Source organism: Nycticebus coucang, chromosome 18 (assembly GCF_027406575.1).
Source record: "Nycticebus coucang isolate mNycCou1 chromosome 18, mNycCou1.pri, whole genome shotgun sequence".
NCBI lineage: Eukaryota > Metazoa > Chordata > Mammalia > Primates > Lorisidae > Nycticebus > Nycticebus coucang.
The window spans coordinates 17134418-17159708 of NC_069797.1; the positions used below are offsets into that span (position 1 = coordinate 17134418).

The following is a 25291-nucleotide window of genomic DNA, read 5'->3' on the forward strand; positions in this document are numbered from 1 at the left end:
GTTCAGACTAACACCCTTGCCTGCTAGTTCCGTCATCTCGGCCATTCTCCCTTCATTTCAGTGGATCACGTTTTCTCTTGGCGGTGAGTCATAGATTCCTGTTTCTTTCCCTGCCTGTAATTGGTTTACACTACGTAAGACACTGTGAATTTTATATTATTGAGTGCTGAATTTGGTTGTATGCCTTTAAATAGTGCCAGGATTCATTTTTGCCTACAGTTAATTTATTTGAAATCAATGGTTGTATTGGTGACTCCCATGGAAGGTGGGGCCAGACCAGCTTTTAGGTTCTGAGAATTCTCCCTAATACCTCCTATTTTTTAAGTTCTTTCTACTCTGGCTGTTGGCAACACAAACCATTCCTCTGCGCATTGTTCTCTCTGCTCTTTTCTGGTGATTCTCACTCAGTAGTTCCCTCTCACTCACGTGCAGAGCCAGAGTCTCAAGGGCAATCCTTCTGTGGATCTGTGTACCTCTTCCTCTGAGCAGCTCTGCACCTTGGGTCTTTACTCTGCATATTTGAGCTACATGGGCCTCTGTAAACTCTGCTCTATGTCCCCTCATTTCAGCAAGACTGTGGGGCTCTTTGGGGTTCCTGCTCCCTGACCTGTAGCCTGGAAGCTGCCTCCATATAGTAAGCTTGGGCAATGAAGGGTGCACATTTCTTGTTTCCATTCTCTCGAGTAGCATAGCCTTATGTTGCCTGTTGCCCAGTATCTGAAAACTGATGTTTTTTAATAGTTTGTCTGATTTTCTAGTTATTTATGGTGGAAAGGTAAATGTGCTTTGTTGGCAATAAGCAGAAAACCACAAATCACTTAAAAGCGCCACTTCAATAGCACCTTTCAGAGATTCCTGTCACAGTTGTAAAATTTGCTTTTTAATCAGTATCTATCTCTGTTTAGGAAAAAAAAAACAACCCACCAAAACCCTCTAAATGTTTAAGGAATTACTCAAAACTAAAACCCACATGACTAATCCGGGCCACTGACTTTTAATGGACTGATTAGAGTGTATATGTGTGTAATTTTCCAAATCCCTGATTTAAAAAGTCAAGCCCATTGAATTCTTCACAGGCTACACATTATTTGCAGTGGTGAGCAAACAAATCCAACAGAAAGACACATACTGAGGATGTAGTTGACCTCTCTCCCTCTACTCAGACCCACAGCAAACAGAAAGTGCTGGACTAGTTTTCTTTTTTCCTCCCAGAAATATACAGCATTTAAAAAAGAGTTGTCCTTTGAGTAGTTTACAGTTTATCAGAGGAAGCAGAGTTTGCAGTTGCAGAACAGGTTTGAGTGATGACTAAAGAGCAGTTCCAAAGACGTACAGGCTTGAGTACTTATGAGCCCAGGAGCAATGTGGGGCCTGCAGAGCAAAGGGGGTGCAGAAGAGCAGGGTAACCACAGTCCAGAGGGATTAGTCACAGGGAGGCTTAGATATGACGTACAATAAGGTGGGTTTTAGGAAGGACAGGGCCTTTGCCAGGTGATGAGGGCAGGGACGGCAATTGCAGATGTGTTTCAAGACAGCCTGGGGCATGCACTGTGGCAGAGACAGCTGTGGGTGAAGCACAGCCCTCTCTAGGGCCGCAGGAGGAGCCATCAGTAGTTCTCAGCACTGCTTTTCTAACAGACATGATGGGCTATGGCCATTTACAGGAACAGAACACAATCCCCATGCCTGGTAGCTTTGATGCCACTTCATTCCTCCCGTTCATGAAAGAGACTCTAAATCAGGTGAGAGGGATGGAGGGCCAAAGCCAAGGTACAGTGCTGAAGAATGCACGGGTGCCCTCCAGGCCTGAGCATTGCCAAAGTGGCTTGTGGAACCACTGACCCTGGGTACAGGAGGCCCCGATAGTAAATCATGCTAAGATAGCAACTTCTCCACTGGAGGCAGCTTCAGCCTGCAGGGCTGACGGCTGAGAAAGACCCCTGCTGTGGACTGGATTGAGTTCCTGCCTAATTGCAATGGATTAAAGATGATGCCCATCAACCCATGAATGGATCAATAAGCTATGGTACATGTATACCATGGAATACTATTCAGCTATAAAGATGATGATGCTTTTACATCTTTTGTATTTACCAGATGGAGCTGAAACACATTCTTCTTTGTAAAGTACCACAAGAATGGAAAAGGATGTATCCAATGTGCTCAGTAGCAATATGAATCTAATAGAAAAACAACTACATGCCCAAGGAAGAGAATAACACAAGTATATTCAAGTTGGGGCGGGAGGAGGAAAGGTTAAAGGAGAGGAAGGAGGAGGATTGGTAAGATTTCAGCTGGAGGTCACATGGCAAGCGTGCACAGCACACGCCCAGAATGAAGGGATCACCTGCCTCAATTACAACTTGAACTTTACCTTAGAAACATAAGCAATGTAACCTAATCATTTGTATCTTCATATTTATCTGAACTAAAAAAAAAAAGATGAGGCCTTTAAGGATGTGATTAAAGTTAAATGAGGTCTTAAGGGTGCAGCCTTAATCTGATAGGACTGTGGTCTTATCAAAAGAGGAAGAAATCTCAGTCTCTCTTTCCCCCACCTCTCACTTTCTCTCTTTCCTTCTTCCAATTGTGGAGACAAAGAGAAGGCAGAGCTGTAAGCCTTGAAAACAGCCCTCACCAGAAATTGAACTTGCCAGCACTTCATCTAGGGCTTCCAACTCCCAGAACTGGGAGAAATAATGTCTGTTGCTTAAACTGCTCAGTCTATGGTATTTTGTTATAGCAGCCCAAGCTGCTAAGCCAGCCCTGGAGAGAGGTCAGTGGGGAAAGTAATCGCAGTGAACTGAAAAAATGGCCTTTACGAGCCACAAGCCACTGTAGGGGAGAGGGGCTGGAATTCACCTTTGCGGGTAGGATAGAGTATTGCCCTTTGTGGGAAAACTACCTTGTCTTCCTTTTAGCAAACACAGTTACAAGGCAAGCCCCAACCCCAGTGATTTTCACCTGGTGTGCCTTGAAAAATTTAAAGATTAATAATTAAATTATTTTCAAAAGAAGTTCAAAGCACAATAAGTATATTCTGTTTTTCGCTCTTTTTAAAATCAACATAATTTAAGTGTGCCATGGAAGTTTAGCTATAGGTTTGAGCGCTCTATGAGACGAAAAAGGTTGAAAACACCACCGCACCCATGGTGCTTGGTCTTCCACTGTGATACCAAAATACAGATGGCTTAGGCCCACGGTGTCTCATAGGACAGTCACTAGTCACATGTGGCTATTTACTTTTTTAATTTTAAATTTTTAAATTTTTTTTTAAAAAAGCCTACAGCACCCCATATTCCCAGGCAGTCTCCCATCCAAGTACTAACAGGGCCTGACCCTGCTTAGTTTCAGAGATCAGATGAGACCGGGCGTATTCAGAGTGGTATGGCCATAGACACATGTGACAATTTACATGCAAGTGAGTTAAAAGTATAAAATTAAAAGTCCAGTTCCTTCGTCACATTACTACATTTCCTGTGCTCAGCAACCACCTGAGAATTTATCAGTACAGACGTGGAAAGTCTCTGTCATTACTGAAAGCTGTAGAGGACAATGCCGTTTTAGGCAGAAAGGCTAAGTTTTCTGTTTGGTGATGTAACTGTAGTCTGTATGTTTTCACTAAGGCTTTGTTAAAAATCCTGTACATGATAGTCTTAGTAAAACATTTTACCTGCATACATTAGTGTTACTTGGTTTCTGGTCTGTGATTAAGAAGATATGTAGAGAAATCGTGCCTCATTTACAGGAAAACAAAATCCAATAGACTTTTAAAAAGATATAGGTCATACTACATTTATTTTCCCTTTAAAATTTGAGAGGTTTTTATTTGTCAGCTTACTTCCATGGTTATAAAATGTCATTATTTGTTATACAGCAAAATAAATCGCCTTATTAAATTTGCTTCCATACAAAATTGTTTTGGGTGTCATTAAATTTGGAGCATCTATGGAAGTATATTGTACGTGTGAATGCCAGCTGTCTTATGAGTTGACGGGGAAAAAGCAATTCCATCCTAGGAATTGTCCCTTAACATGAGCTGACAGAACTCATGATGGGTCAGATCATAGGTTTTTGGCAGTACTGGACTAAATGTGGTGAAAACATCCTGGTCCTTTAGCACATTCTCTGAGCACCAGGCCGCAGTGAGGACAGATACAGATACTCATTTCACCTGCAGATAATAGTGTTACTATTGTATGTAGTGGGACTCCGAGCTCTGTCACTGTCCTTGTACTTGTTTAGAGAAGTGCTTGGTTTCTTGTTGTCTCCCTGGGCTAAGTCAACAGCTTACCCCATGTCACCAGGCCTCATACACGTGTGTGACCTTACTGAAAACAGGTAAGTCATTAAAGCTATTCTCCAACCTCTGTTATAAAGAAAACCGATGTGCTTAAGAAAAGATTAAAATATATGCAATACAGAGGATTTTTTAGGGTAGTGCGTGACACCATAATGTGGATACATGTTGTTATTCTTCTGTTCAAACCTTTAGAGCACGACACCAAGTGTGAACCCCCCTGTAAGCTATGGACTCCAGGTGATAATGATGTGTCAGTGGTCACAAATGTACTGCTCTAATGGGGGATGTTGACAATAAGGGAGGGAGTAGCTTGTGTATGGTGATGGGGTGGAGGGAAATCTTTATACCTTTTGCTCAATTTTGCTATGAACATAAAACTGTTGCAAGAAGAGAGAGAGAGAGAGAGAGAAGCAGATGGATGACTGTGGTGAATTCCCAAGGGAATCCCTCTCTGTGGAGACATGTTTGTGGCCAGCCGGCTTCCCTAGGTGACTGCTCTCCCCTAGACTGCTGTGAGCTTTGAACTCCCATAATGCCCAGAACCTTTACAGTGCTGGGTCTCTCAGTTCTAATACTTTTTGGGCAGATATTGCAGCCTCCCATCCAGCCAATTAAGAATTACTGTGAATAAAAAATTCTTTATCGTTAAGTGCTAAGAATATTGACTTAATGACTTAAAAAGTTGTTAGGCATTTTCTATCTTTGTTGGCCAGTCTGAGCAGAGCATTTGGGTTTGCCTATTCAATGCGTCAGATAACATGAGTTGCCCCAAATCACCCTATGCTTAATCTAAAACAGCCCCAGACCTTTAAAGTCACCATTAAAGAAGAAAAGTAAAGAAGAAAAACCTTGTGAACTAATTTTAGACAGAGTCTCACTCTGTTGTCCCAGGCTAGAGTGCCATGGGGTCATCGTAGCTCACAGCAACCTCAAATTCCTGGGCTCAAGTGTTCCTCTTGCCTCAGACTCCTGAGTAGCTGGGACTGCAGGTGCCCATTACAACATCTGGATAATTTTTTTATTTTTGTAAAAATGGGGTCTTGCTCTTGCTCAGGCTGGTCTCAAACTCCTGAGCTCAAGGGATCCTCCTACCTCAGCCTCCCACAGTGCAAGGATTATATGTAGGCCACACAATGAGCCACTGTGCCTGGCCTAAAATAAAATCTTAAGTCTCCCAACTGATTGAATGGATCTTCTTTTAGCCAAGGGGACCCCAGAAATACCCTAAAACTGAGTTGCCATGAGAAGGGAGGCCAGACAGGTCTCCTCATGCCCCTTCCCTTCTTGGAGATTTCCTTTGTAAGTCATTAACAGGCCTAAGACTACGCAAGACAAAGCTTAAGCCACAGACTGCGGAGCACTTATATTAACTCAAAACATTCCAAACCTTTAGACAAAGCTTCATTTCTTTAACCAATTACAAATCAAAGACTCTTTAAACCCACCTATAACCAGCTTGGAAATGTCCTGCTTTTTCAGGCCAAGCCAATGTATGCCTTCCATGTATTAAATGTATAATTTACATACAATTCCTATCTTCCTGAAGTGTATAAAAACCAAACCATAACAGGGTGACCACTTGCTCAAGGCTTCTTGGGCATGGCTGTCCGGGCTGAGCTAACATATATTAGGTTCAGAATAAACATGTTTAAATTATTTTACAGAGTTTTTTTTTTTTTTTTTTTCTGTTGACAGCCTCAAGCAGAATTTTCTCTTTCTTCCTTGCCCCCTGCCAGGTAAGGTGGTCAGGGTATCCAAGCAGGCCTTCCACGCATGTTCTGGGGAAAGCTTGGCACTGAAGCTCCCTCACTGCCCCTTTCAATGGACACTGCCTGACTCAGGCCTCCACCCCTCACTCACAGGCTAGGCCATCCTGTGAACCGCTCCTGACCAGGTCCCTCCTTTGGCTCTCTCCTCTTGGCAAGAGCCAGCTCAACTTTATCCCTTCTCTCGCCTTCAAAATGCTCCCTTCTCTGGCCTCTGCTGCCACCTCCTTTGCACCTTGGTTTTGTCTTGACCACCTTTGTCCGACTTTTCCTTCTACCTAATTGCCTTCACGCTGTGCTTCATAAGCTTGACTCATCCTAAGACACACCCAGCTGCTGGTTAAAAGTAGGGATTTCAGACCCCAAATGACTTGAGGTGGGAATGTGTATTGTGATCAAATTTGCCCTCATGAAACTGGATTTTCATGGTAGCAGATTTGAATGGAGATTGTTCTCTGTTCTTCAGTTCACAGAGGAACTAGGAGAAAAAGGTCCTAATGCTTCTGTTACCTTTTGGAAGTTCACCATATTATTCTTGCTTTCCTGAGCAGGTCAACTCCTGGAATAGGCTTTGCCTCCTCTGCTCTGCACCTCTAAAGCCTCTCCCCTGCTGTCACCTCCTGTAATCCTACCCTCCCTCAGGGCCCCCTGTGTGCTTCTTCCTTGGGGCCTTCCCTACTCCACATGCAGCACCTGTTTCTCTTGTCTTCTCTGGCAACTCTCAAGGGGGCACTTAATTAATTCCACTCTGCATCATAATCCCACAAGACTGTCTTTTGGGAGGGGAGGGCTCCCCTTCCTGTGTCCCCTGCACCCTCCACCAGCAGCTCCAAGACTTGCCAGAAGAGCTCATCAATCAACACTGCTCGGACTAGACTGAAAAGAAAGAGAAACTCCTTTCCCCACGTTTATCTCTGCCCAGGCACACGCTGCGATTCTGGACACAAAACCGCTGTGAAGGCTCTTGGAAGAAAAATGAACCACTGACTTGGAAGTCGAATGGGTAAATAGGCTGCAGCGCATCACATGGATTCCATGCTGAGATCGCAGCAAACCCACTTGAGATAATTACTAACGTATATCTGCGTACCACAGCAATGGAGCTGCATAACGTGACGGACAAAGTCTTTATTTACTTTTGAGATTGCTCTGTGAAATTCTGTGCTCCATTTGACTGACAGCTGGTACAGAATTTGGAAACATCACCCAACACTGTCAGCGTCTTCTTCCTTCTTCTTTTACCCAACCCTTACTGGAGTCAGGGGTCGGGGAGGAAGGAAATGAAGAGATGGCACCTAAAAACCCCAGTGACCTAGGTTTTGCAGTCTGTTTCAGTTTCTCTGTGACTACCTGTGAAAACAACCTCATGATTGTTTTCCCCATGCACATGTGACCCAAGGCACTAGCACATCCCACACCTGGATTTCTGGGCTTGTCTGAGCTCTCACCGTCAGCCACAAGGCTGGCTTCCCACTTTCCCGCTGTCTGGGACTGCATTTCTTGTAATAAACACTCCAATGCAAACTGACAGCAGTCACTGCCCTCGGCTGCTCAGAGGCAGCAAGGTCTCCCACTTACCTGTCATCCAGGTGAGCAGTAATAACAGGCTCCCTGCGAGGGCTCTGACATCAACTCGTCGTGAATGAAGTGAACTTACTTAGGTAATTGATAGTGGAGACACAGACCCTTTCCTGACTGAAATGTCAGAGATTGCACCGTATCTTGTTTTTGCAGACACCCTCATGGCCAGACTTGGATTCTGGGCATTTAGGAAGTTGTAGGACAACTGCCCTCCAGCTCCCAGGTCCTTGATCTTTCTTCTCCCCCCAGGAGGGTCAAGCTATGTCCTATGGCTATGTCCTCCCACCAACCATGACCTCAGTCACCTTCAAGCTGAGGTCCAGCTGCCCCAGTGAGCGCCGTATCTCCTGGGTGAGGATATTCATCCGCTCGCACTCCTGGAAGATGACTATAGCATAGGGCGTGCGCTCCTCCACCCGGGCCATCAGCTCCGGGATGTTAAACTCATCTGTCACCCGCTCCAGGATGTCTTCCAAAAGAGCCTTGACCTGTCCGCAGCAGGAAACACAGGGTAAGAATGAGGCCTTTTCCCCAGAAGGATGCCCAGTGTGGGACTGGGGATGCCCATCCTCCATCTCCTCTGCCCCCCACACCACCTGGCCCACAGATGACCACTCCCTCTGCTGGCCTGCTCCCTGTGACTTGTGTCCAGCTTAGAAAGATGCACACAGGCTGGGTGCCTGTAGCTCAGTGGTTAGGGCACCAGCCACATGCACCGGGGCTGGTGGGTTCAAACCTGGCCTGGGCCTGCTAAACAAAAAAAGAAATAACTGGGCCTTGGTGCGGGCACCTGTAGTCCCAGCTACTAGGGAGGCTGAGGCAAGAGAATTGCTTGAGTCCAAGAGTTGGAGGTTACGGTGAGCTGTGACACTATGGCACTTTACAGAGGGCAACAAAGTGAGACTCTGTCTCAATTAAAAAAAAAAAAAGAGGCACACAGATGTTGCTCTAAGAAATGGCATTTGAAAAACAGAGGTGGACCTGGTGAGTCCCAGGAATCAAAGGTAGACCTGGGTCAAGGGGGTCCTCCTGGGCCTGTGACATTGAGGTGGTGAGCGCCAGTGACGAATGTGTCTATTTATATCTATGTCTGGCGTGTCCACATCCACATCCATCTGTCTATCCGCATGCACACTCAGTTCTCGAGTTTCTATGAGGCAAGAGTGTGGTTTTCATCTTTCTGTTGTGGAGGAAGCGCACCCATCTGTCTTGTAAATCTCATGTTCTGCCCCACAATTCCTCTCCCCACACAACCTATCAGCTAATTAGACCTGGGGAGCTGGAACGACCAGGGTCTTTCTCCTGGAAAACTGGAATGGAGGCTCAGATTCTGAGTTAATTCAGGGCAAGCACTTGTGGGCTGAGTCTGCCATTTTGGAGTAAATGAGTAAGCCCAGGAGGTCTGTCAGCAGAGAAAGAAAAATGAGGGAAATGCAGACACAACAGAACACAGAACACACGGCCAGCAGGCTGGCAAGCCCAGCCCTTTCCGGCATCTTCAGAGCTGAGCCCCCTTGTGTCTGTCTGTTCACCATCTCTCTCCCCTTCTTCTAGGAACAGGTCCCTATCTCTGTGAAGTCAGCTCTTCCCCACTGTTTTGGGGGACAGTCAACAGACCCAAGTTAGGCCAACTGGACTATCTTTCCTAGGAACACAAAAATTTGAATCTCATGCTTGGAACTCAGGGAGCCCCTGGCAGGATGAAGGTGCCCTGAAAAGACTGTCCCATCCTCTTTCTCCCTGTGACTCAGGAGCAGTGATCTCAACCTTCCTAATGCCACAGCCCTTTAATTCAGTTCCTGTGGGTTGCGACCCACAGGTTGAGAACTGCTGCTCTAGGGCCACTGTAGGGTTTGTCCTTTCTTAGGCTGATCCCTTAATTTCGTGAGCTATTTCTTGCCTAGTTCAGCTCAGTTGGTGTCTATTGCTTACAACTAAAGAGCCCTGACTGAGTTAATACAACCCTGGGAGGCCTTACCTGTGAGAACATGAGCCAGTCACTTAGGCCTCAATTTTCTCGACTGTAAAAGTCTCTAAAAGTGTCTTTCTCCTCCTGTTCCTTCTTCCCCAACTCCCAGGGTTGATGCAAAGATAAAATCAAACGAGCTGATGAGTATGGTAGTATTTGAAAGCTATAAAGAAGTATTTAAGGGTAAAGGATGATAAATACCCACCCTGCCTTGTATTGTTAACCTACAATATACTCTGTAGGAAAAGAGCTGATGTCAGAAAAAAGAAACTAAAAACCCATCACCCTGTTACAAGTGGATCTTTGGTGCTGTCATAGCAAAAACTGGAATGGAATTTTAATGGCACCTGAGAGCTGCTGCTGGGGTAGAAGACAAATGGCTAAAATTATATCATATTTCTGTCTCTGGAGCAGAATTTGAAGAAACAGTCCTATATCAGTGCGCTTCCATTTGGGCATTGCTTACAAAGAGATGAAAAGATAGTCTGGATGTATCCTTCCAAAGTCCACGGGATGTGGGAACTCACAGTTCCGTTCTGTCTCTGATCTGACTAGGAAGGGTTCAAGGGCCTCAAGGGGGAGGGTTGAAGGGAAGGGATCAGGTCTGCAGACATACCCAGGACGCTCTTTTGCTCAGGGAGCTGAGGCCCTTTAGATGGGAGGGGTGCATTCCCATGAATGTGGTCCACTCTATTTCCATAAGCAAGCACCTCTGCTTTTTTAACTTCTTGGAAAGGTAATATGTGCTTACCAGAAAAATCTGACCATTACAGATACATAAGGTATTAGAAGCAAAAGCTTCTCACAATCTTGATTCTTCCCCCAAAGGGAGAAAAATGCTGTGAAATTGTTATATTGTTTTGTTTAGATTACTGCAGATGTTGTTCAGCACATAACTCTATGCTTCTAACATCTGCCCACCCCTCTATCAATTATCCGTCCTTCACCCAGTCGTCCATCTATTCACGTGCGGATCATGTCTGTCCCTCAGGCTTGCCTTCCTCCTCAGGAGTTTGTGAATGCGTGTGGAACGTGCAACCTCTTGGTCATTTGCTACTAACAACGAGATGCTTCTCTGGTCTTTGGCCCTTGGCCTCTCCTCTGAGTGTGATGTGGATGGGAAGGCACGTAGCTTATAGGAACACGTGAACTCCGTGAGAAACACCTCCAGGTGAGAACTGGGACTCCGCACAATCACACACGCATCCAATAATCCGCACACGTGTTCTCCCACATGGCGTCCTGCATGCCAGGTGATCATACACACAAACACACACACGCACGCACACATGCCCCATTTCTTGGGTTACCTGGGGGAAGGAGTAAGGAAATGATCAGAGTTAGAAGTTTCTTTGAACCGTTTTGGATTCTCCCATCTCAGCCTCCCGAGCAGCTGTGGGAGCACATGCTACCCCACCTGGCTAATTTTTAATTTTTTGTAGATATGGGGGTCTTGCTCTGTTGCTCAGGCTGGTGTTGAACTTGTGCCCTCAAGCGATTCTCCCACCGTGGCCTTCCAAAGCGCAGAGATAACAGGTTTGCGTCGCGGCGCCCAGCTTTCTCTGAACCTTAACTGAAGAATCCCAGTTGATTCTTATACATAGTAAAGTCCCAGGCTTTTTTTATTTTTAGAGCATTGTTCATTTTTTGTGGTTTGGATTCTTGTCTTTATTCCCAAATTATATCTTGTACATGAAATAGTGGAATAGGCCGAGTAGTGCAATTTAAAGCTGCTTTCTCAAAGTATGCTCACTTCATCAATATCACTAGGTTGTCAAGGCCAGGGCCTGACCCAGGGCCTCAGAATCAGAATTTCAAGCTCTCTAGCTCATTCTTAGGCATATTAAAATTTGAAAACTACTGGGTGACACTAATCCATATTTTTACACAAAAGCCCAAAGTTCTTTAGCATATCAGTCTGTTTGCTTTCCTAAAATCAGTCCCTAGAGCCTAAAAGTTGGGTAACTTTCCAGGCTTCCTAACCCTTAATCTCCCAAGTATATTTCCTTATAAGCCTAGCAGTGTCTCTATTGGGAGGAATCTAGGCAGAGCTGTGGGGTGGATGTGGGCCAGTGAAAGTCCATTTCTTGCGAATTGAATTAACTTGTTTTGGCTTCACTTTGGGGGCCCTCTCCTTTTCTGCTCCCAGCTACACACAAAGCAGGAATGGAGCCCAAATGGCCTTGAGTTGTCCTGAAACCCACACCTTACCCCAGTCTGCTTTTTACTGCATCATTCCCTTCCACCTTCCTAACACTGCAGGAACCAGGTAACTGCACGTTCAGAGACCCTGACGAGAAGTCATTCACACAAAGGGAAGCCACGTTGGCTTCAGAGGAGCATTCGTCCACACAGACATCTAGTTGTTAGAATGAGGGTGCAGGTGCCTAGGAGCTGCTCCCTAATAGTGTTACTCAGGTTGCCAAGGAAACATGAAGTCAGTGTCAAGGTTCCCAGCTACCTCTGCTCAGCCCTGCCCTTTCTTCACTATAGACAGACAAACTGAACACAAACTGACAGTGGGTGGCCGGGCAGAGCAAACTGCCAAACCCAATGGCAGGGACTTCTTAAGATTTCACCAGATGGCCAGTGTGGTGATGGGCTCGGGGAAGAGGAGGGGCTCTTGGACGGGAAGGGCAGGCGTCTCAAGGCTGCATGGGCCATGCCTGTGTGTACTGCCTCTGTCATGTATTGCCAACATGGCCAGTGGGAGAAGGCTGTTTCCGTGCAATCCCGGGGTGCCCCGGCATGACCCACAGGCGATCCCCACCACACACCTTTTCTTCTCTTGTGGCCCCTGCTCTGTCTCCAGTGTGGCTGTCCCGAGGCTGCAGCTCCAGCATGGTGCGGAAGAGCTTTTCTGAGGTCTGGGTCAGGAAGCCAATCTCTGCGTTTGGGTGGAGGCCATAAAGGTAGGGTGACTCTGGGGGCAACTGCGCATCAATGTACTGAAAATCAAGGGGAAGCTCAATTAAACAGAAGCCAAGATGCATTTCCTGTCTCCCATGCTGGCCAGTCCTCTGTAGGGCAGTCGGTGGGTCAGACCAGGCCTCAGGCACCACTGGCCCTCCAAGGGACACTGCTCACCTCCCCCCCACCCGGCTGACTTCTGCATGTCCTGTGGGGGCACCTCTTAGTACACCCGGACCTCATCTCTTTCTGTAGCCAGACGATTTTCCCAGAACTTCCACGTTCATTACATCCTCTCTCTCTCTTCTGGGAAGCTTACAGGACTTCATCCACCTGCATTCCCACCTCGTCCTACTGCTTCCTGATAGCCAGGAGGACAGCTCACAGTCTTTCAAAATTATGACTCCCTCCCTGGTATTTTCACTTCTGCTCTTCCAGGATCCCAGACCTCTCCCACTTAAATTCCTCTTTCTCTTCCCTCGGTTCATCAAAATCAGGGATGCACACAAAATAAACACATGAACTGAGCAGTAGGAAGAGTGAGGTGCCTGTGCTTGGCTGAAAACTGGAGAGCTCACACCTCCCATGAAGACATTTGAATTAAAAAGCTCTAAAGGTTCTTAGAAGTGGGTAGGGTGCCGGCCACACCAGGCTCACAGGTTTGAACCTGGCCGGGGCCAGCTAAAAAAATGACAACTGCAACAAAAACAACAACAAAATAGCTGGGAGTTGTGGCGGGCGCCTGGAGTTCCAGCTACTTGGGAGGCTGAGGCAAGAGAATTGCTTAAGCCCAAGAGTTTGAGGTTGCTGTGAGCCGTGACGCCACGTGACTTTACGAAGGGTGACATAGGGAGACTCTGTCTCAAAAAAAAAAAAAAAAGCTCTAAAGGTGGAATGGTGTGTCATACAAACCAAACTTCTCCATGGTTGGTGCTTGTAGTAACCACCTGCAGGCCAAAACATCCTCCTTGGGGGGTAAGGCTCACTTTTTTCTTTGATTGTTTTGAGGATACTCTTGCAATTCTTTTTATGATCACTGGAAAATAGTTCCTCTGCTTAGTTCCTAATAAGACTTTTTACCCCAATATGATTCGTATTATTAACATCTAGTCTAGGTAAAAGATTCTTCATTTCTTAAAGGCAAATTCGCATTTTATTTAATTTTTGCGTTTCCTTCAGTCCTTAGCACAGCCCTGGGCTCTTTGTAAATGTCCTATCACCATCTGTTAAATGATGTATGAAAGAGAGGTATAAAGAAAGAACACTCTGCCACAGCCCTTTGGAAGGGTGCAAACCATGTTATGCTGGATCAGAGAACAGACCCACTAGAGATTCTTCTCACTTGGCCTGTTACTTGTTCCAACCTCTTGTCAAATTATGCTATGGACACTAGGGGACGCTCTTGCACAATTTTCCTGGACTTAGAGCCTTTGGTCTTGTTAAAAAATTCCTCTTATTTTCCTTAAAGAGCCTTACGGTTTGTAATTTCTTCTCCTCACTCCCGTTTTCCTGCATCAAATGGCTTTTGTGATGACTTACCTTCTTAAGTTTTATGAATTAAAATAAATCTTTTTAAAGCTGTGGTTAACATCCTTATGACCAAAATTTCCTTGAAGTTTGGTATTCTAATGTTCTTCCTGCTTGTAATCCTAACACTCTGGGAGACCGAGATGGGTGGATTGCTTGAGCTCATGAGTTTGAGACCAGCGTGAGCAAGAGCAAGACCCTGTCTCTACTAAAAATAGAAAAAGCAGCCAAGTGTAGTAGCAGGTGCCTGTAGTCCTAGCTACTTGGGAGAGTGAGGCAAGAGGATTGTTCAAGCCCAGGAGTTTGACATTGCTGTGAGCTATGACATCACAGCAGTGTACTCAGGGTGACAGAGTGAGACTCTGTCTGAAAAAAAAAAAAAAGAGTTCTTCTTGGAATGTTCAGAAGTCCAGCAATAAAAGCTTTTGTTAAAATGAACTTTTAATATATTTTCCATGGCAGTTGAAATAGGCAAAGAGGAATTCTTTAAAAATGGCTGTGGTAATGTTAACATGAAAAACCAGAGGGATAGCCAGAGAAACCTCCGTGAGAATGCTTTTCTTGGCATACACATGTAGTGTGTACCTGCAATCAATAGGAAATGGGGGGAGGGTGAGCGATCTCGCCCCAAGACTATGTTTTTCTGAGATGTTCGGATCACTGGTATGAACTTTACCAAAAGTTAGCTAATTTCTTACCTGAAATTTTGCTCCATTAATAATGGCTTTGTCAATATCCTGAGTGAAAACAACCAAATAACTGTCCCAGATGTTATGAAAAAAGAGAGAAAAAAGAGTAGAAAAAAAGAGCAATGAATAAAATCATCGAACCAAACATCAAGAGCAAAAAGATCTCCAAAGGCTCAGTTTTGTTATTCATTTGAGGCTAGAAATCCTGTCTTTCAAGTTGAACAGGGCTAGCTTGGGGCAGAGGATAAAACTCAATAGAAGCTCAGCTGTCCGAGCCTTTCTTGGCTGCCCCTGAGTGTCACTCTGGCTGTGTAGGGTGGGAGGAAGTGCCCAGGTCCCTGTGAGCACCTCACAAGCAAAGAGCAGAGCCGCACCTGGTGGTAACTGGGGTAGTCCATGTTGCCTGGGAGCGGGAAGCCTGGGGCCAGAACCAGTTCTCCCTCTAGCATCTCTGGTTTAATGAATTCCTCCAGGTAGGTTCTGCAGAGCCTCCTGTCCCAGTCGTCTGTGATATGGCCTCCATACATGATCTCACCAAACAGGTAGCGCAAGTCATCATAGGGCACCTGAGACACGGGAGGACAGAGGGATGACCTGCACACAGGGCCGGGGGGCTGGCCCATTGGAGGGGACACTTCTTGAGATGGGGAACGACGTCTCACTGGCCTTCATTCTCCCCCACATAGACACCTGCCCTCTCTCCTGGTCATTCGCCGTGACAATCTGAGAAGTCAGGCTCTACCTAGAAGCCCTTTAAATGGGTGAATGTCACAGGGAGAAAAGTGAAGACCAGAATATTATTCTAATTTTCTGTCATTGATAACAAGATGAAATTTATTGCCTCCTTTGAGAGTTTGGAATGAATGAAGTACAGCACACAAGTTCACTGGTGTGAAACTCTGGAGGGAAGCCAGTTGGGGAAAGCCAGCAAATGAAAGCGCAGTGTTGTGTGTGTGGTGGGTGGGCTCCCCCGGGACTGGGGGAGGAATTCCTCAGGGTACTGGGAAGAGCTGGTGGCCCCAGGGAGACCGTGTATGGTCCATGCACTAGAATAGCCTTGATGGTGTGAACAGCCTCTTCACTGGAAGACCATCCATCATCGGTGTAAGTTTTCCTTGAGATGGAGACATCAGACAGAGAGGAAAAGACATGGGGCTTCTTCAACTTGGGCCCATGTGAAGAGCTGTGTGCCCCGAGAGAAGGTCTGTACCTTTGGTTAGAAAAATTGGGAGCCTACATCAGGTGAGTGGGGGGGTCTCTTCCAGAGGATCCACAACCCAACCGCCATGCTTCAAGTATGCAGGGGTGGTCTGGCGAGCCAAGGGACAAACTCTCTGGGACCTGCCTTGCATGGAGAGGGGTCACTCGATTGGTTTCCTGAGTCTCCTTGACGCTGACCAGGCTCAGGCTGGTCCTGGGGTGGGCACTTCCTCATCCATCTCGTGTAAAGTGTAACCCTTCCCAGGTGCACACTCCCCTTCCTCTGTGGGTAACACCACATCATCCTTTTAAGAGGCGGCCCTCCTGACCTACTCCTGCTGGTCCCCAAATGTCTGTTTCCTTTACCTTCACATTGGCCTCAAGGAAGTTGTAGAGGACATTCACGGAGATGGTGAGGTCACCGGTGTTGAAGGGGTAGGAGCGATTCCACCCCTGGGGCCCAAACTTTCGTCTTTCGGCCACCACAGCGTGAAAGTAACAAACAGCAAAGAGTATGCTCTTAAACTCCGTCTCCCGGGAACACATCTCCAGGGTGTCCTGGAAGGAAAGCATCGCTTCCAATGTTGACCACGCGCTTCCCTGACACAGGGCAAGCTAGGGTGGGGTCACAATGACTGGGGTTTCCGCATGTCCTAGCCAGGGTTTCATCTACTGTGAGATGACAGCTTGCACCAGGGCTAGATTTGGGGTCAGGGCTTGAGGGGAACTTGCAGAGGGTTAGGTTTAAATTCATGTTATAACAGGGTTTGGTTTATGGCTCCAGTTTGGGCATACAGATGTGCTAATTGGGTTCCCTTGCACAGTTAATGGAGAACAAGGCCATGGGAACATCATGTTTGCTATATTAATGTCACTGTGTACCAGGAGTGGGTGGGGACTCCCACAACATCATCCCTAAGCTCTTCCATCCCTGCCAGGCTTTTCTCACCCTTTGTGGAAGCTTAGTGGGTGTGATTCCCGCTTATGCGGCTGAGGGATCTCCAGCTTATATTCTGGGGAGCTGCTGAAGTGAGGGAGAGGACAGGACCCAGAGCTGCGGGGGGCCGAGTGTGCTGAGCTCTACCCCATCCTCACTGCAGCTCCAAACCTAAGCAGGGGTGACCTGACAGGAGCTGAGGACATACGGGTCCCCAGTCGCCCTGGCTGGGGGGAAGGGATGGAGGAAGGGACAGAAGGAAGGAAAGAGGATCGGGGAGGGCAAAGGAGGGTAGTGCTGGTGGGGAGGGGAAACCTACATTTTGAATGGATGGTGGAACAGAAACACCTGGAGCCTTTGGAATTGAAAATAATTTCCTCTAAGTGAGACTATCTTTGTTTGCAGCTGGAGCCCCTGAGAGGCACCCCCGAAGCTCACACAATTTGATTGGGCTCAGTCCTGGCATTTTTGGGGGGAATTGGTCTTAGACTTGCTCACAAGGGAGAGAGGGGCAGAGGAGACAGGACAAAGTGAGCTTTCCAGGGGGACCCCATGACACAGTCTCTGTGTGTGTGTATGTGGGGTACCTTTGATACTTTTATGGGTATCATGCTGGCCATAATGGCATGGATGTGAAAGGCCAGAGGTGATCCAGAGGGCAGGGCCATTGCCTTGTGCAAGCAAGAATTTCATAATTGCTTTCTGGATAGAGCTGTTCTGTACAGACATGCGGGATGCTTCATTTGTTATTTCTCACACATTCGGAAAAAAATTGGGTCCTGCTGAAAAATGCCTTTATGCACAAAGACAAGAAATCATATGTTAAAATGCCAAAACTGGCTGACAGTGGCACACTCAAACATAAGTCAGAATAAAATAATCATCTCCAAACAGCACAGCTTTTAAGGAGGCAGGGATTAAAAAGAGCTCAGTTCTGCAATTTGTCCTTTAAATGGTTGCAGCGGGCTCTGAAGGAGCAGGGTGAGTACAGGCCACTGTCCAGGGCATGTGTAAAAGGGAGCAGGACAGTGACAACTCTCAGGGACAATGAATATACTTGTAAGTCTCTCACTCTTTATCGGAATAAAGTGCCGGATGTGGCCAAAATGGTGAAGGAACCAACTATGGCAGGGACAGAATGACCAGTGGCTCTTGGGATATAATTCCCAGTTGTCCAATGACCAAAATTGGACGTTAGGCTTGCAGGGAGATAAGCTGGGAAGATGAAGCCAGGTGTGGCTACAGAGATCAGAATCCTGCTGGGGTCTGGTATTAATTACTAGGAGACCCAGCATGTGGAAGCATCTGCCCTCCCCTTCTGACACTGCCCCGTCCTGGCGGAAGAGCTGAGAAGGCTCTCCCCCTGGGGCCCTCAACAGAGCTAACTCACTGCATCCTAAGGCCTTTTTTTCCAATTATTGTTTTGGTTGCTGTTTTTTGAGACCAGGTCTCACTCTGTTGCCTTGGGTAGAGTGCCCTGGCATCATAGCTCATAGCATTCTCAAAGTCTGGGGCTCAAGTAATCCTCTTGCCTCAGCCTCCTGAGTAGCTGGGTCTACCGGTGCCTGCCACAATGCCCAGCTAGTTTTTCTATTTTTAGTAGAGAGACAGGGTCTCGCTCTTGCTGAGGTTCTAATTCCTTAACTCAAGCAATCCTTCTGCCTCAGCCTCCAAGAGTGCCAGGATTACTCAACTTTTAATTAAAAAAACAGCTGTGGTAAAATACATGTAACATAAAGCTTACCATATTCACCACTTTTAAGTGCACAGCTCGGTGCAGTTATGTACACTCCTGTTACTGTGCAACTCAATGCCTATTAAAGACAGGAATGTCGGCTATAGCTTCCTATAAAGAAGGCTATTGGCTCAGTGTCCATAGCACAGTGGTTATGGAGCCGGCTACATACACTGAGGCTGGAGGGTTTGAATCCAGCCCGGGCCAGCTAAACAACAATGACAACTGCAACAACAACAAAAAATAGCCAAGCGCCTGTAGTCCCAGCTACTTGGGAGGCTGAGGCTAGAGAATTGCTTAAGCCCAAGAGTTTGAGGTTGCTGTGAGCTGTGACAGCACAGCACTCTACCAAGGGTGACGTAGGAAGACCGTCTGAAAAAAAAAATAAATAAAAAGAAGGCTATAGATTTACAACTTAGGAATACTGTGTTTTCTCTACCTGGAACATAACATCTAGAGCATTTAAAAGTTTTGACTATGGCACAGAGAGGACCTAGGCATTTAGTCAACTTTGGACAGCAGACTGCCTACCTTCCATGCCTCATTGCAGTGGGTCAGGTATTTCTCAACAGGGACTTCAAGGTCAAATATCCCAAGTCTCCTGGTAATGTCACCCATTTTCTGTTTCAGATGAAGTGTGGGTTTGGGAGTTGGGTTGGGGAGGGGCATAGGAAGGGAAATGGGACAAGTTTGGATTCTCAAATCTTTGCGGAAGTTTCCCTCTCCAAGTTGGGCTACCAGGGTATCATGAATCAGTAAAATCTTCTGAGACTCTGACTGCCATGGGGTCTTCATCTGATTTTAAGTTCAAACCAGGCCTCAGAAGTTTTTGCTGGGCCAGTTGGCACAGCTGTGCTGTTGGATGGCTGGTCTCAAGTTACCTAGATGACCCGTCTGGGACTTGTGAGTATTAGCCCAGTTCCGTGAAACCAGAGACCCACAGGTGCAGTTAGAAGATGATTGCACAGAAGAAAACCTACCTAACTGCTTCAATAACCCACCCCCTGGATTCTACAAAGGCCTGGTAAGTCGGATGGGCTTTAAAGTGAGCCTGGGCCCCCATCCTGCTGACATTCATGTTTCTGTGTGCTCCCCTCCCCAGGAAGGGGGGACTCCCATGGGAGGAGCAGTAAGAAACAGTATCTTCCTGAGAAGAAGAAACATGCAGGAACTGTGGAGTTGCTGGAGCAACTTTATACATATAGTCAGCCATCATGGTTCTGGACTTGGCTTTGAATATAAACACGAGTCTTAGAATTCTCAGGAATGGAAATTCCAAGGAACTTAGTAACTTATGCTTTGATATTCTGGAGCATAGGGTTCTTAAACTTGCCCATGCATGATAATAACCAGGGGGGCTCCTTAAAACACAGATTCCTGGGGCCCACCCCGGAGTTTCAGATTCAGCAGTCTTGAGTGGGGCCCTGAGGATCTGTGTTTCTCACACGTTCTCAGGTGATGCTGATGCTGCTGTTCTAAGGGTTGAATTGTAGCGTCTCACACACACAGTTACACCCTAAGTCCAATTCCCAACTGTCTCCCACCAGGATTGTTTGAACTCCTGATACTCAGATGCATGCTGATGTCAGGTAGTATCACCTGCTTGAGGGCATCATCCCCCTGCCCTTGAAGATAGTATGTGTGTGACCCATGCATCACATCTATTAGGTAGTAACAGGACCTTCTCTATCTTGGAATATTAGTTAACAGCAGACTTGAAGAGAGTTCTCTCATGTTTCTTGCCAAAAAGGCCCTACGTGTGACCCCCTCACTCCCGTGTACCTGGCAATGAAGAGTAGGTCCTGAATTGGCACCAGGTGGAGGTGATGCACAGAGGGGACAAATTTCATCCATGCTGGCCTCGCTTCATAGCCCTATCGCCCCTCCCCGCCAATTGCATGCTCCCCTCCCTCCTGGTTCACACCTCCTATCTCTCAGGAGGGGTGCTCCTCTGCTCCCTCCCAGTGTGGTACCTGAGTGAAGTTGTCCAGGGCCTTGTGCAGGTTGGCGTGCATGCCTGTGGGAGGCTCGCTGGTGATCTTAATAGAGTTCTCCAGGATGCCCTGGGGGATGATGTGGCTCTCAGGGGAGGGTGCAGGCTCTGCACTGATGAAGACTCTGAACTTGGGGTGGCTGTTCTGACTGTGCTCCTCCAGCTTCTTCTCCAGGGTGCTGAGCCATTTGGCCACCAGGTGGATGTTCTGGTGGGAAGGAAAGACACCCCCCAGCCAAGTAGCCATCTGTTTAGCTCTGTTAGCAGAAATCAGTCATCAGGAACATGGCTAGGGGGGAGCCTGGTCTTAGAATCAAATATTTTTAAAAAATCATTGTACGATAGATAAAAAGCTTACCATCTCAACCTTTGTTAACCCCTCCAACAGCTTAAGTGTGCCTGCACTCATGTCATGCAACACAGTGATTTTTTATTTTTTATTTATTTTTTGAGACAGAGTCTCATTATGTTGCCCTGGGTAGAGTGCCATAGTGTCACAAGTCACAGCAACCTCAAACTCTTGGGCTTAAGTGATCTCTTGCCTCAGCCTCCCAAGTAGCTGGAACTGCAGGTGCCTGCCACAACACAGCTATGTTTTTGTTGTTGCAGTTGTCATTGTTGTTTAGCTGGCACAGACCGGATTTGAACCCGCCAGCCTGGGTGTATGTGGCCGATGCCCTACCCACTGAGCTACGGGGTGCTGCTGCAACCCAGTGATTTTTAATGGCAGAAATGTCTTAACTCACGTCAGAGAAAGAATCTTGCAGTCAAACTCTCTCCCTTGATATTCTAAGTCTTTCCACCATGGGGCTCTCAGACTTGACTGTACCTGACAACCACCTGAAGGGCTTGTTAAAAATGCAGATTCCTTCCCAACCCTCCCCCACCTCAATTTCAGATCCAGCAGGGCTAGGATGGGGCCTGAGAATTTGCATTTGGAACAAGCTCCCAGGTGAGCAGATCCCAGCAGATCCCACCAGCCTGGAGACCACACTTTAAGAGTCTACTACATGTTGACTTTTGTCTTGTAAATTTGCTTGAGTTCTTGCTGGATTCTGGTGATAAGCTGTTTATTGGATGTAGAGTATGCAAATATTTTCTCCCATTCAGTCGGTGGTCTGTTTGTTTTATTGATTGTTTCCTTGTCTGGGCACACTTATAACTTTGACTCACACCGTGCAAAAGCTATTTATATTACCTGAATGGTTATATATGCTTATATTCTGAAATAAAAAAAAATTAATTAAAAAAGAGTCTAACCCATGGTTAAATTCCAAGTCCAATTCCCTACTACGTGACACTTAGATTATCTGAACTCTTGATAGTCAAAATTGGAGCCCACAGACCAGCAGTGTTGGCATCACCTAAACGCTAGTCAGGAATGCAGAATCTTAGCTACCACCCAGACTTACCAAATCAGCACATTTTAACAAGCTCCTTGGGCAGTAATTCGTATGCACGTTAAAATTTGAAAGGCGCTGATTTAAATTCCTTCTAGCTAGCTTTCCTGAGTTGTCTCTCCTCCTCTCCAAACTATTCTGCTAATTGTTGCCAAACTTATCTTCCTAAAACACACTGAGTCAATACTATTCAAAGACTCACAAAGGCTCTCTACTCCAATCCCAAGCTTCTCTGTCTGGTCTTTGAGACTCTCTCCTCCCCCCAAATCTGATTCTTATCTGTCTGTCTACCTATCAAACCCTACATTAATTTCTCAGCCTTACTTTGCAGAATGCACTTTTCACTTTAATAAGGATAGTCACTTGGATTCATTGCAACATGTTTCATTCTAATGGATAGATAAAAGCCCTGGGGTAAATATTTGAGGAAGTAGGTAGAGCTTTACACACACAGGTCAGCACAGAGCATAGTACCTGGACTACAGCAATTTGGTTCCTGAGTACAGTTTTTCTCTTCTATGAAAAGAGAAATAATAATAACGTTTGCTGCACTCACTTCACAGAGTTGCTGCTAGTAACCAAAGGTAATGGATTTGAAAGGGCTTTGTGTCTTGCAAAATGCTATGTAAGAGCAGCAGCTGTTGAAATGAAAATTTGCTAAATGAAGGAATTCATTTACAATCGCTCTACTGGAGCAGAGAGTTCAGTGGGCTACCTAGAGACTCTCAGCGCCTGCTAGCGGCATCACCAGCAACACAGAAGTGAATTATTTGGCTGCTGCTTCAGGAACTCAACAGCTGCTCCTGGGCAGGCCAGGGTTGGGCAGGGGGAGCTCCTGTTGTCTGAGGATGTAACCCTGGGGGTGGATTCAGAGATGCCTGAGGCTGCCTCCTTAGGTTGGAGGGGCTGGATGCCGCAGGGCCTGGAAATCCACCTGACAGCTACTACAGACAGGAAGGAGGAGGGGGAGCGTCTGATCCCTGATCTTTCTCCTAGGTCCTGAGAAGCCACCTTGTCCCAAGAGAGAATCCCTTGCTAATCTGGGGAGGTTCCTCAAGCAGTATTTCCCAAAGTGTGCAATGGGATGTTCGTAGATGTTAGATCCATAAAGAAAGTCTGTATTCAACTAAATTAGGGAAATACTAGACTGAACAAGGATTCTGTGCCATAGGATGCCCAGATGACTAACTTACTGATATACTGAAAAATCTTCTTCTTCTTCTTCTTCTTCTTTTTTTTTTTTTTTAAAGATATGTGTCTTGTTCTATCACCCAGGCTGGAGTGCAGTGGCTCCATCAAGCTCACTGCAGCCCCTGGCTCCTGGGCTCAAGTGATCCTCCTGCCTGTTTCCTGAGTAGCTGGGACGACAGGCCTGAGACACTGTGCCCTGATGAAAATCTTCTTGAAATGGATTTGTGTACAGTGTTTTCCAAAGTTTGAAAGATAAACTTGTTAACAGTTTTTCCTTTTTTTTTCAGAGCATCTCTCAGGGTTATAGTCTGGGAAACACTGTGGAATTCCAGTCCAGTCTAGCTCAGTACAACAGGGACTTCTCAGAACCAGGATAGCTACAGTTCCTAGGAGAGACATCTCAGACCAGCAGGAGTCTTTGTTTGTGTTAGCATTTTACAGTTTTGGAAAGATTATATCTATTTAACTGAAATGCTTCCTTGGGTTGGGGGGGAGGTGGGCCAGGTTATTTGGAAATGCCCAGACATCAGGGATTAGAGAAGAATTTCTGAGTTCAACATTAGAGAGCTCTCAGCAGCCACCCCTAGACCAGATCTGGGTGCCCTGGGCAGCCAGTAGGTGCTGGTGGGTGAACAGGATCCATGGAGGCAGCCACACAGTCTCAGAGAGACACGCTGACCTCTAGGATGAGCAGCTGGGCTCCCAAAGGCACCAGTGCCCAGAATGGGGGTCTCTTGGCAAATCAGCCTGTGCTTATCCGAGTGGGAGGAGGCAGGACCCCCAGCTGTTCTAATTGGTTCTCCTGACCTTGCTGGCTGCTTCTGAAGAAGGAGTCCCAGGGAGTGGCAGACCTCCCCCCAGACCCCCTCCCCGGCCCCATCACTGGACTCCCAATAAATAACGGAATAATTAAGGATGAAGCTCCAGCTGTAAGCTGTGGGGCTGCGAGTAGTAAAATTGAGAGCCAGAGGGAGTTCTTGGTGACAGAAGTCAGGACACATAGGAGTGACTGGTTTTCTTTCTTTCTCTCCCTTTTTCCCTCCCTTCCTTCCTTTTTTTCTTTGATTCTTTCACCCACCAGGCTTTTGTTTACTTTTTTTTTTTATTAAGTTCATGGCAGTGGGCTGGGTGATGAAGGGCAAACAAAGCACAGCTTTGTTCCTAAGGAAATTTAGTGAAGAACGCATTTGTACGATAAATGGTGTCAGCACAGTGAAGGGCCACAGCTCCAGCATGCACACATATTATATGAAAGAGGACTAAGAAAAACAGGCCAGGATAGGGGAGAGGCAGCATTTTCCCCCCCGTAACTCTCTGATGAAGTTACCAGCAGTATTTCAGATTTCCAAGCACAGCGTGATCTCTCAATGAAGAGGCTGATGTTACCCACACTGTAAGGAAGAGCACATGGCACGTAGCACCATAGAGAGGGACAGTAGGGACAGCAGGGAAAGGTTCCACGAGACTCTCAGAAGGAAACCAGCCAGTGAAGAACCCAGCGGCCATGGCTTGCTGAATGTGACATGAGGGGGACTCAGCTTCCTTTGGTAAGTAGAGCTATTTAATCTAGACAGGGCAGCAGAACAGGTGATGGGGGAGTCTAAGAGTTACTGGAGGTGACTTGGGGAGGACAACTGGAAGGACAGAAGAGTAGGACGTGAGGGGACAGAGGCAAGAGTGGACTGAGAAGCCCAGCACTGTGGATGAGTCTCGAGCGGCCTGGGGTTAGGCCTGACCCAGCTCAGGGCAGGGGACGTACCTGCAAAATAACCCAGTGACCTTTCCTGGCGGCGAGGTCCAGTGCAGCCTCTGCCACGACCTCCTGTCCTTGCCCCAGAGACACATTGTGGAAGTTCCGATTGTTGAAAGTATATCCAAGTTTTTTTCCTAGAAGGAGGATGGAGTTATTTTTTCTTGTGCATCTGGTTTAATGTTCATCAGGAGATGTATACCCTCATATCACCCCTCAAACGCAGGCGTGCCTGAACCCACACCTCAAGCCCCCCTGGACAGTAGTTCTTCCAGCTTTTTGTTCCCCAAAAGGAATGACCTTGTTCAGACCAAAATCTCTTCACCCCTCCCTCCTCACT

At 46.7% G+C, this 25291-nt stretch overlaps 1 protein-coding gene and 1 pseudogene across 1 annotated transcript in view; both read right to left on the minus strand.

Moving 5' to 3' along the window:
* Positions 1–25291, minus strand: part of DNAH9 (dynein axonemal heavy chain 9) — a 377510-nt gene that overhangs the window by 19708 nt on the left and 332511 nt on the right. Inside the window, exons 62-67 of the mRNA XM_053569797.1 lie at positions 24961–25088; positions 20591–20818; positions 16312–16503; positions 15120–15311; positions 12397–12567; positions 7956–8138 (exon numbers count right to left, since the gene is read on the minus strand). Coding sequence (XP_053425772.1) covers positions 7956–8138; positions 12397–12567; positions 15120–15311; positions 16312–16503; positions 20591–20818; positions 24961–25088 — 1094 coding nt within the window. The remainder of the gene's footprint in view (positions 1–7955; positions 8139–12396; positions 12568–15119; positions 15312–16311; positions 16504–20590; positions 20819–24960; positions 25089–25291) is intronic.
* Positions 3281–3399, minus strand: LOC128571289 (uncharacterized; annotated as a pseudogene).